The sequence below is a fragment of the Haliaeetus leucocephalus genome, unplaced genomic scaffold (assembly GCF_000737465.1).
Source record: "Haliaeetus leucocephalus isolate CR32 unplaced genomic scaffold, Haliaeetus_leucocephalus-4.0 Scaffold2, whole genome shotgun sequence".
Taxonomy (NCBI): domain Eukaryota; kingdom Metazoa; phylum Chordata; class Aves; order Accipitriformes; family Accipitridae; genus Haliaeetus; species Haliaeetus leucocephalus.
In genome coordinates, this window is record NW_010972438.1 from 3,847,930 (window position 1) to 3,860,562 (window position 12,633).

The window sequence follows — 12,633 nt, forward strand, 5'->3', positions numbered from 1 at the left end:
ACATTCATTATCCCAGCCACGGGGATCTATATTAAAAGGAAACAAGAAAATTAATTACCTGCCAGCTCAACTAATGCTGCCCAGAGAATATATCAGAATCAGAGTTGGCGGTGGTTGGTATGATAACTGCACTGCACCTCCTGGGGACAAAAGTGGGGCTATACGAGCCCCGAGCTCAGGACAACCCTGTTGGTGTCAGAGCTCGCTTTTCAGGGACGTGGTCTTAACCGGGGCTGAGGTTACCAGCACCACTGAAATGGGCTTCTCCCCTTCACGGTCCTGGGAGACGGCAAGTGGGGGCACACGTCTGCAACCCGACCTGGTTTCTCAACAGCATCAGGGGCAGAAGAGGTGATCTGTGGCATGGGTCGGTTGCCAAATTGCCTGTAGTGGAATGAACACTTTCAAATTTAGCGGTTTCAGGCTGACAGATGCTTATCTTCCTTATGGCTTGCTTTCACAATTTGCAGTCTTAGTTTGGTAACTGAAATGTATAGGGCCTGATGTAAAAGACTAATTTCTCACTGCTGGGGGCTGATGGTAAGCCTTCATCCTTCCAAAGTCACACACACACACACCCCCCTCCCTAAACATAGGGCTGGCGTTTCAAAATCTAAAAAATGTACAGATCAAGGAAAAGAGATTGCACAACTTCGGGTCTTTGACCTCCTCCTGCCCCAGTGTCCCAACTACATTTTTGGCTGACAATGTCGTTTCTTACAGGAAAAACAGCTACCTCAGCCACCAAGTCTGTCTCTGTCATTGTGAAAGAAATTAATTGTGTCTCTACCGATTTTTTTAAATAACAATGTTGAGTTTTCTTGTATATCTCAGGTTACATCACAAAGTTGAAAAGGTTATGCTTGGGTTTGGGGGTTTTTTTATGGTTTTTTTTTTTATAATTAAGTATATTATATTAATTTAAAGATGGCAATGGTGTATCTCAAACACACTCATCCTTCTATCTGTTCATTAACCATAGAACAAATACTTAGAAGAATTCTAACAGAATATTTCTTTTGCTCTTAGTTGCCCATGTTCTGATGTCTCCATCTGTGCCATATTTAGTTCTTTAGTCATCTCACAAGTCTTTCATTGCAAAAGAAGCCTGAATTTTTCATTTGGAAAATAACGGATATTGTTAATCCACCAAGACCCTCCTTATACACAATAAACAAGGGGAAAAGAGCACAAGACTGTTTTTCCTCTTCTGCAAATCACCTTTTTAAAAGGGAATAAAGTGCTTCATGAAATTTTCATAAGTAATGTAACAAATAGTCTACAAACATTTTGAATTATACAGCACTAAAAAACACAGTACCATAAATAATGTGCATAGCATTTTCTTAATTTACTATTTACTGAAAAATACCATTCATCTAAAGTGTAAAAACATCTTGAAGGTCAGATTGTCTTAGCTCATGTTGCAATCACTGCCAGAAATAAATAAAGATGTAAAACGGAGCAAAATTTAATGAAATAAAAATGATGCAAAACTGTCAGTAAAATAGCATCTTAGCTATTGGCTGACGCCCTTAGGTACATGCGCAAAGGACTGCACGTCACTCCACAAGTTCCTCCCCTTAATTTCAAGCAGTCTTTCAGGAAGGGAGCCGTAAGGATGCTCACACAAGGTCAAGCTTCCCACTCTGTGGGTCAAGGTTTTTCTCTGCTGTGAACTTGCTGTTTGCCACTGCACAATAATTCATGCTCAGGTTCACAAAGATAGTTAATCCTTTGAGGTGCTTAACTTTCACTGATCACCAGAGGACTTGGGCATCTAAATACCGACCTTATGTCTTTCTTCTTCAAAATTTAGTTCAAGTGGGTGGTAATTCATTGCGAATCTCTAGTAAAGTGGGGTGAAGGACTGACCAAGGACTTCAAAGCAGAAGCAGAGCCATTCTTAATATGCTATTATGCCTTCCAGCCTGGGCAAGCTCCTACAGCCACTGTGGGTGACTCCTGAACTGGGAAAAAAGGTTGCCTCGTCTGAGGTATAACAAAGATTAAATATAAATGAAAAGTTGGCGTCAGCATCCCCATTCCAGGAGATTCAAGGATAGCACAGCTGAGGTTAACAAGTGAGAGGTACATTGCACGTCTATGAAATTGGGTTATTGTGGCTCTGTAACTGAATTGGGCAAAAGAAGCCAATAAGCAAAAGTGCTGCAGTGGCATTATGTACTGCATGGAGCTGTTTACACACCAGGAAAATATTCTCTTACCAAGAACAATTAACAGCGATTCAGCTGTGACTCTGTCCAGAGAAGTGCTAGCCACACACGTGTAAACTCCTTGATCCTCCAGTGTCACACTTGATATGAACAGTGTATCCCTGTCCAGAATTACCCTATGGGGCAAAAAAAGAGGTACATACAAATAAGGAAGAGAAAAATCTGTAAGATAACCATGACAGACAGACACTGAAAAACTGTTCGTAAAAAAACTTGGTAACAGGACATTTTGAATAACATAATTGCACGTTAGGCCTATTACTTTAAAACATAACTGTAATTGTATTATACACGGTGCTGTAGACTATTATTTGTATTTTGCAGCAATTTAGCCTCCATGGTTGGAAGTTGGCATGTCTCTCTTGGTCTGAAAAGAGCCACATTGATATGCATCGGCTGAGTGTCTGGAACATAGGATTTTGGCACATCATTAATGAGGCAAATACATGGGCTTTCTGTCTGAATTTTTGAAAGGGTTGAGTAAAACCGAGCATTCCCAACCCACTTGTGTAATGTCCAATGCACCAGGGGAAGTTGGCATTAACCCAGGCACATGGGCTCTCTTGCAGACATGGCATTTGCTTGGCACTATCTCCCCACACTACGTGCCCTCAGCAGGATCTTCAACCTCTCCAGCACTGCAGTGTTTGGGAAACCATCTCTCTTCTGTGGTAATTAATAAAGACATCTAATTGCCCACTGTGGAACCCTTCATATGGAATAAAGGCTGAGCTCCATCCCCTCAAGGTCAATGGAAACAAAAGAGTAAGGCAAAATTCAGCCTGCACTTGTAAGTCCTAAACTCACATGCAGGAAAAACTCATTGCTTTTAATGTGTATGATTTTAGGCAGAATCCCAGAGACCTGTTTTCCATTCACTTCAATGTTACGAGAACTTTGCTTTAGCTGAACAGGTAGAAAACACAGGAAAATACTGGTTCCACTGAAGTGGAGAAACAAAACTGCAGCTGAGTGCACTGGGGCTAGGGTTTTATTTTGGGGTTAAACCAACATTTATGCAATATTCTGCCGTGATGGTGAGAGAGTTAATAAAATCCAAAATAATTTGCCAGCCATGGCTCAGAACTCATAGAGATGCACTTGTATTTATATTTATATGTGTATAAAATGCAGATCTATTCACATATCACGTGAAGAATTCTTGCAGACATAAATTTGCATTTCAAGCTATTAAGTCTCATGTTTATTGAAACTCGTGCTCCAGTACCATATAGCATTATTCAGCTGAGATCAAGAAAATTCTTGTTCCTTCCCTGCTTACCTGCCACCTTCCGTGCTGTTGACTGGCAGCTCATCTCCATCTTTCCTCCAGGATAATTTAAAACTGTGTTTCAAGTGTGAATCATACTCAGACTGACATTTCAATAAAATTGAATGCGATTTCAACACTCGGGGGTTCTTCGGAGTAACAACAAGTTTTGTAGCATCTGATTGATCACAGAAAAACACTTTGATTAGGAGAGAGAGACTATTACATCAAATTTTCACCAAGCACTTCATACATAAAAATCAACCTTAGGAGCAATGATCATGTCTTTTTTGTTATATATACAAACATTTCAAGTGAAGGATAGTTGGTTTTGAAATAGATATTTGCCAGGATTTCATTTTCTAGCTCAAAAAAATCTTTTTTAGTTCACTCCAAACCAAAGAGCTCCAGAAAAAAACCCACAAAAATGTCACAGGTGAAAATCCTTGTTAGCAGACTGTCATGAAATGGATGATAAAAAAAAAGGCTTGAATATGATTTTTATGTCCAATTGCCATATGAAATAGGCTTTGGCAATGATCCAGGAAAAATTACAAGCTTATTAAAGTCAAGTGAGAAAAAATTATTGCAATCAAGTTTGTTCTTTTAATTGACTCTAATCTGAATGCAGAAACAGATGAATAAGTAAAAAGAAAGCACTTGGCTGAATTTATTTTTACAGTGAAATGTTGCTCTGTGAGAATTTCATTGTACATTTTCATGTTTATTATCACTGTAAAATTTACAAAGCAAAGGGAGTGGGTAGAAATAGAACACAAAAAGAGTGTGCTTTTCCTCAAGTTTGTTACAGAAAACCTGCATCTGAGAGTTCTGAGGACTTTGCTAATTGAGTGTTTAAGGGTTTTTTAAATTGGCAAGCCCTAAATCCTAAGTAAATTTGTATGCGACCCACTAAATTTAACCTGTGTGATCAACAGAAGCCGTCCACTGCCATCACAGCCTCCAGGGGAAAACCCCTCCTGCCCAACCAACCACATAAATCCCTTAAAACAGAATTGGAGCACAAGATATGTATCTGAAATTTATAAGTAAACACATTTCAGTAATTTTCCCCCCCTCTATTTACAAATATTTGTCAAGTTGATAATCAGGCAAAAGCCCAATGCAAAGCCCTTAAACCAGCTGCACCCCTTAACTCATCCTGCTGCAAGGTGTTCACCGTAGAAGTTAATTTAGTTTGGGATGTACCTTCTGATCACCAGATGGGAAGTAGATTTAGAAAAGGAGGAAGCCCACGGCTGAGGGAGATGCAGGGACCCCGTCTGGCTCAGCGAGGACCCCACCAACCCACGAGCACAGCGAGGGCTCTGGGCTCCCCAGGGTCAGCCAAGAACCTGCTCTGAGTGTAACAGGGCTGATGGCAAGGAGGAGAGAAAATCCTTTCAATAACATTAACGGATCTGGGAAGTAAACTGCAAGTTTTTGGTGGCTTGTGCAGCTTCTGCGAAGGTCAAGAAGATATGAGGATGGAGAAATCACACGGGAAAATGGAGACAATTTCAGGTCTTAGTATACAGAGGATTTACAGCCTCACACAATAAATCTGTATCTTGGACTAAATATTTACTAATTACTTGTTTACTTAAAGTTTGTAAATAGAAAACCTTAGCAGATGTCAAAGGTCTTTCTGCTTAAGTGAGATACTACCTCTTATATCCAGATTAGCAGTGATCGCTCTTTTTCCAACAGAGTTTGCGGCCCAGCAAGCGTACGATCCTGAGTCCTCTTTCTTTGTTTCTTTGATCTCTAGGGTGCCGTTCTTATTTAACTCATAGCGTAATGTTGAAAGTGGCTCTATGCTATCATCCTTAGTCCTAAAGATGATAACAATATTTATGGGTTATTTCTATGGCTGCAGGAACTGTTATTTCATGGTTAGCAGATATTGCAGGGGACACAGGAATTTTGAGAGCTGGTCTCAGGTCTGCCACTGAGCGACCAAGTCAAGATTAGCAAGGCACTTTACCCATGTGCAGGTAAATCATAAAGGGATATAGGCTTTCTGCAAACCAAAAAACACACTGACAGCATCTAGCAAGGCCTTTAAACTAGTTTGGCTGAGTCTTTCGTCCATAGCTGTCACCTGCAATTTTATTGCACCTGTCAAGTGCTCTGACAATCCTGTGATTTCCAACCGCATAGAACCATTTCCAGGTAAATATGCTCTGTAAGTCATCAGGTTTCCACCTCAATAATGTGTCCAAATTTAAAAAGTTGCCAACATTAAACTAAGGCTGATGAAGTTGTAGCAGGATTTGGCTATACACAGCATGGCTTGGTTTAATGAATATCCCAGCTCTTGTCTTACGCTGGTGTTGAGGACTTTCATTAACCTTTTTTTATAAAGCAGTTCTTCGGGATTCTTGAAAGTGCCTTTAAACACAGAATACTTACATACAGTTTTGTTACAAATTTCTAATTTTAACTCCATAGAAATAATAACTAGCACATTTTCCAATGTTTGGGAGCCTGTATGAACTTGTCTCACGTGAAAACATCAGTTCTCAGTGGCTTACCATCTAATATCTGCTGCAGGCGAGGCAAAGATTTCACAGTGCAGGAAGGCACTGTAACCCACAACTGTAGCATAGTTTTCACCATCTGAGGTCAGTATTAAGGGAGCAATATCTGCAGAAGAAAATGCAAAATAAGCAGCACTGCATTTCAGAACTGGCAATATAAATACTGTTCCTGTATCATCCCCTTTTCCAGCAAAGGCCAAAGGCTTAGCCACTTGATGGGAATTTCACTGCCTTTTGGAACCGGTTGCACTGAGGACCTGAGCTCTCATAACCTTCACTGACAAAGATAACGGTGGTTGACTGCTGGGCATGTCAGAACATGGAACATCATTGTGCTCCAGGAGAGAAAACAGACCTGGTTCCAATTCATCTAGAGACGTCTTTTATTAAATAAATTCCCATCACTCCCTTTCTTCAAAGAACAGTCTGAGCATCACAACTGAAATTAAAGATTAACAATACACTTAATAATTCAAAAACAGAGTTGTGGTCAAAATTCAGCCCCCAGTGGTTTTAGTCCATTTGAATTCAAAAGGTTTTGTGCCCAACCACAACCATGTTTTAAGAATGAAGGATATATCAAAGCTCATGAACACTTATGCTAAGCATATAACATTGCCCGTGATAAGGCTTGTTACATTAGTTTGGACAACGTATTTCTTAAAATCTGGGGCCAATGCAAAAGAAAATGACATGGTTACAATCCCCAAGCTGTTCTGAAGCATTCAGTCAGCAGAATGGGACACTTCAGTTCGACCTTCTCTCGGCAACGGGAAAGGCCGGGAGGGCACTCACTGAGGACGTTCACGTTGGCGCTGGCAAGGATGGTGCCGTGCTTGTTGCTGGCCTCGCACTGGTACACGGCACTGTCCTGCAGCTGGAGGTTAGTGAGGCTGATCTCTCTGGCAGAGATTCTCCCTCTGAAGGTCCTACCTGGAAAGACCCAAACTGTGTCAGAAGATGGAGAAAACACCGCGACTGTGGAGTTTACAGTCTCTCCTCACTGCTGGAAAGTCAAAGGCAAAGCACATCTTCAGGATCAAACCAGGACCTTGCCCAACAGCTAGAGAGCAAGTTGCAGAGCACTGCCTTTGCCAGCAGTCCTGTGGCCTAAAGAAAGTGCTCTACAGCACCAGTTTGCAGTAAAAACCCCACATAGACTTTTAAAAATGGTAGTAATAATACTGCTACGCCAAGGAGCAGGGCTCCCCAGGGCTCCCCAGCCCCACAGTCACTTGTGCTTATTCAGAAGCACAAAGAAAGACCAAGAGCCCTCAGTGAACATGAGCTATGCCAGATCCCCAAAAGATGGGAGTGTTACAGGGTGAGGCAGAGGCAGTAACCCATGGGTAGCACCACTCCAACACCCTACAGCTTTCACGCCTACTCTTTTCAAGATCACATTCAAACATTTGGAAAATTAGCTTTATTAAGTAAATAAATATTAATTCACATCTAAATAGATGTCAAACCAGACGTCATTCAGTGCATTAGGATTTGCGCGTCCCCTCTAACTGGACACAACGCAGGCGCATCCCACCCGGCCACCGCCTAAAGGAGGACGCTGGACCTCGCACTTACTATCGATGGGCATCCCATTAAGTTTCCACTGGATGGTTGGCTCTGGGTTGCCAATAGCTTCGCACAGCAGCACCAGGTTTGTTCCTACGCTGTAAACTCCACCTTCGGGCTCCTTTATCCACCGAGGAGGCTCTGTAAAGAGAGAACATAGCGGGTATCAGGTGCCACAGAGAGATAAGTCTAACTCTGCTATTGCTCTGGTCCTCCAGGAGATGGCAAACGCTGCCAACAGTTCCCAGGCAGCTCCTAGCAGCCTAATGCGCAGCTGTATTGCATTTCTTGCAAACCGATGTTACAAAAGGTAAAATTGGCATCAGCACACATCAATTTCTGTCCTTCAGACCCTGTGAAATGTGAGTGTCAGGGAGAGAGTGTAGGAAACGGGCAGTGTTTATCCAAGTGGAAAACAAATGCAAATGGGAGGTGAGAGGCTGGGGAAGGAGGTAAACCTGAACGGGTCAGCGTTTTCCCAAGGACCCTCAGACATGAGATTGTGGTCTGTGAAATGAAGTGAGACTATTTCAGCAACTCAGACAAGGTGCAGATATCCATCCAGCTCAAATCCCCCACACGAGGCACAAGCAAGAGGCTTCCACCCACCCACCCAGGAGCAGAGCTCAGCGGTGCGGAGCTCTGCAACAGGATGCGGCACCTCCTTCTGCTCCCCTACGTGGACTGGGGAAATGCATGGTGGTCTTCGAGATGCTGGTTTTCCACCATGTATTCAGACGAGAGGCTTGTCCGTAAGGTATTTAGGAATGATGAACCGTTCCCCACTGGGGATGAGAGAAGCACCATCCTGAGGAGTGGTCCAGAAAGGTTGCCCACAGGGTGGTGGTAGAGGAGCAGCAGTGTGCTGCTGCATTCCCTGGGCTCTCCTCTGTCCCAGCATTGCCAGCTAAACTAGGGTAGCTCTGGGGAGCTGCTCTGCCCTATGTCCCGAGGTGCGATGCTTATTTTGATCTCTGCTGTTGAGAGCACAAGAGCTTCCTTCTGAAGTAGACAGGTTGCTAAATCTGTTACCAGCAGTTTTATCTGAGCTGCTTCCTGCTCCTTCTTTGATTTCTGCTTTTGAATTATCTTTTTTTTTTTTTGCATCTTACTATATGTTTCTTTCTCTGCAGACCAGCCCCTGAGCATCAGGTACCCAAACCTCGTTGGAAAAACACAACCATAAGGGAGGGAGGGGAACTGAGGGGGTGGAGGGAGAAGCATTAATCTGATGAATGCTTTGTTCTCTACAGACTGAATGCAGATCCCTGAGCCTGCCTACCCTTCAGTGGGCAGCCTCAACCCAAAATAGAGCCTTGAATTCATCATTATCTCTCCCTGAGAAGCAACAAACTTCCAAATTTTAATTCCAGACCTGATATTACCTCTTCTGCATGTGCTGGGCAGGTCACTGGGCCGCTTTCCCTATTTGAAAAAGATGAGCTAATGTATGGGAAACATGAGGATTCATTAGTTAATGCTTATAAAGCGCTTTGAAGATTAACAGAGCTGTTGCCTGGTAATACATCTCCAGATGTTATCAGTGTGATACACTAAAAACAAAGCGTCATTGCTCATATTCACACAGATATATTAAAAAAACACCCCTGAAGTGTGATACACAAGAGCTTCTACACAGAGTCCACCATTTCCACAGTAGAGCACCCATGAAGAGACACTGTTAAGCAACAGCTAAAGACTGAAGTAAAATACAAGACACCAAAGCTTATCTGAAATTATAACATCTTTGCATTTCCTTCACACAGCAGATTTCTTCTACCACCTTCCTCATGCAACACTGGTTGCCCTCCCATAATGCAACGTGTGACGTGACCACACTTGTTACACGTCCTTGTATCTGGCTCTAGGAAAAAACCTCTGCAAGCAGCAGAACATTTTGGTTTTGCAGTTGTTTATCCTTCTCTCTCTCTCATATACATTATGCTTTCACCAGGAAAAGACAGGTCAAAGGCATGGAGGTGTAAAGGTTTGTAACAGCTCTGATGAACTTTTTTTTCCCCACTAGGTCTGCCACAAACAGGGTGCTTGAGACAGGGTATTTCCTTGTTTTGGAGGAGGTGAGACACCAAGCACAGACTGAATACAAACCACCTGATGGATCCTTTCCTATTTTCATCTGTGCATACACTCTGGAAGCGAGCTGCAGATATATTATGCCACAGCTTTCCTTTCTCAGCATGGGGATTGCTGTGGTTGCCCCAAGAAAGCGATGCAGCTACGAAGCCATAGGCAATGAGGTTTTGTCAAGTATGAAATGTAATTTCACAGAAAGGCTGAAGAACCTCTTTTTTGTGTGGCAGATATGTTATTCTACTCATAAGTATACAAAGTATAAGAATAACAAAATATACATGTATTTTTTAGCAACTACAAAAACTAGTGGTTGGACAGTCAAATAGTTAATCTGCATAAGCAATATGGTATGGCAAATATTTCACTGCATAATATATTCTTCTTGGTAAAAGTTATAAATGTGGGGCTCCTGATCAAGAGATTTATATGTATAAAAAGACACACAATGACAGGTCCAAAAATAGAAGGGATCTAAAATGGGCATCTAGTCCATCCTTCTGCAGCAAAGCAAGACCATCCACACCTAAACCACCCCCAAGGGATCCAAACCTTCACAGCTTCCTGTGCTGTTTAAAACTAGAACAAATCTTTAATGTCTAACCAACTTCTGCCTTGCTGCAACTTAAGTCTATCGTATCTTGCATTGTCCCCAAGGAACAAGGAGAACAATTTGTGAAGAAACTTTGGTGCATCTAAAGGCTGCTATGCGTTCCTCAGATTCATTCTTTCCTAAATTAAACATATCTATCATTTTTTTTCTCAAATGCATGTTTTTGAGCTCTGTGACTACCCTTGCTGCTGTCTCCTGAACTGTTTTGAGTCAGCTCCAGCCTTGATGAAGTGCTTGATGTAAAACTTGGTTGCACTACCTGAGGCCTTATCAGTTCTCAGTAGTCTCTCTTTCAACAACACTTTTCTTTATACTTTCCAGGATGATTTTTGGTTTTTCTGCAAGACTAATATTTCCAGGTTGTGTTCAGCTTGCGATCCAGTATATCCTCCAGACTAGTCTAAGCAGACATTTTCCATCCTGTGCTTATGAAGCCAATTAGCGCTGCCTGATCAGAATTGCTTTGCATTTGTGCTTACTGAAGCTCATCCTTTTCATTCCAGACCATTTTCCCAATTTGTCAAGATCATTGCAAATTCTCCTCACGTCTTCCCAAGGGCTGGCAATCCATCCCACTTTGGGGGTATCGTCTGCAGCTTCAGATGCAGTTACCACCTTGGGGTCTGCATCCCTGTTGAAGCAGTTTTCCAGTGAAGCACAGAACTACAGTTTGAGCCTGATTAAAACAACCAGCCATGGTTCTGCCTCACATTAGTTTCATCTATTTTATTTTTCCTTAGCTGAGTAATGAAAGTATTACGAGACATAACTGCAAAGGCCCTTAGCTATTATATCATTACTATAATTAATCATTATATTGTAATAATTATTTCTATTAAACACAGCCTAAGAGCTTCAGTCAAGATCAAGGTACCACTAGATCAGGCACTGTGATAGTGACAAGATTTTGAGGTTATATGTACATTTTATATTGAGCTTGGCAGATTATATACAATAACCAAATAAACAAACATTTGAAGTCAAGACAATTTGTGGGCTTTCTTTGGTTTGTTTTGTTGTTTTTTTTTAATAATTCTCTCTCATTCTAAGAACAACAGTGGGAGTTTTGTGCCTGTTCCAAAGTTTCAGGCTACATCTTTACTTACAAAAAGAGATTAAAATGCTCAAACAGTCAAGCAATTTGCTAGCTGAATATTTTCATATGCTTGGTAATAATTGCCTGAATCTTTGCCCTCAGACTCCTGTAGGATTAGTAAGTGGGCTGCATGCAAATATCATTAATTAAAGACTGTTATTTAGAAGGCTGGGGTATTTGTCTGAGATCCTCAAATACTGGAAAGAAGAACAGAACATGTGACATAGTGCAGAAATGATAGCAAAATCCTGATTTACACACCAGCACTAGACTGAGAAGGGTTGGCGATTAATAACTGAGATGATAATTTTTCTTCCATGTTTAATTCTCTTCTCCCTGCATGCATCCTTTGAGAAGAGCCTGTCAGGTGTGAGGAAGCCCTACGTCAGCATAACTTCCCTGAAACCAGCTGAAATTAATGCTCACTTCCACCAACTCAAGACCTGCCCTTGAGTGTGCACACAAGAGTTGCTGCAAGAATGATGAACGTGCCCATCTCTGATTAATGGTAGTGACATTTTCTGGTTAGAAACTCTGGAAGACAACAGTGTTTGGGCTCAATTTTACCTTGATACCCTGCATATGAGATGACTCCTAATAGGAGGAATTGCTGCTAGTGACAGCAGCCAACATTAGTTACACATATGGAAAATGAACTTAATAGCAATTGCAAAAGCATTTTTTACATTGCAATGGCTAGAGTGAGATTATTTCCTTCTTTTCTTTTTTTTTTTAAGTACTTTTTTGTTAATAAGCAGGAACAACAATTTGCCTGAAAGCTTCTTTCCCTCTAGAGACTGGAGGAGAAGGTGGTCAATATTCTGAACTGCTTAATTAATGTTATTTCCCTGGTATTTTGGTTTTTGCAGCTCCTGCAATTTCTTTGAAGGTTTCAATTTTTACAGCCGAGAAAATCATAGCCAGATTGTTAAAATATTCAGCTACAGCAGAGATGCTCCAAACCATCTGGAATGATTTCTAGGAGTCAGCACTTCCCCTCCATCGCAGCTGAAAACTTGCCATGTCCTGGTATCCCTCTCTGCTACACTTCCAGGAAAGGAGACTGTAAGACACAAGGTTGTGTCAAGTGAATGGGAATGATTCATCACATACTGGGAGAAAAGGCTTTTCCTCAGCTGACGAGTAAATACAGAGCAGGTAGCTGAAAGTGCCTTTCCTCCCGTCAGGACTCCTCGTGACCACGGAGTGAG

At 41.7% G+C, this 12,633-nt stretch overlaps 1 protein-coding gene across 3 annotated transcripts in view; it reads right to left on the bottom strand.

The window, feature by feature from the left end:
* Window positions 1-12,633, bottom strand: part of CHL1 (cell adhesion molecule L1-like) — a 56,571-nt gene that overhangs the window by 21,425 nt on the left and 22,513 nt on the right. For all 3 annotated transcript variants that reach the window (XM_010570513.1, XM_010570523.1, XM_010570504.1), the window contains 6 exons: window positions 7,632-7,763; window positions 6,846-6,983; window positions 6,045-6,156; window positions 5,176-5,342; window positions 3,520-3,685; window positions 2,229-2,353 (listed from right to left, as the gene is read on the bottom strand). In XM_010570513.1, coding sequence (XP_010568815.1) covers window positions 2,229-2,353; window positions 3,520-3,685; window positions 5,176-5,342; window positions 6,045-6,156; window positions 6,846-6,983; window positions 7,632-7,763 — 840 coding nt within the window. The remainder of the gene's footprint in view (window positions 1-2,228; window positions 2,354-3,519; window positions 3,686-5,175; window positions 5,343-6,044; window positions 6,157-6,845; window positions 6,984-7,631; window positions 7,764-12,633) is intronic.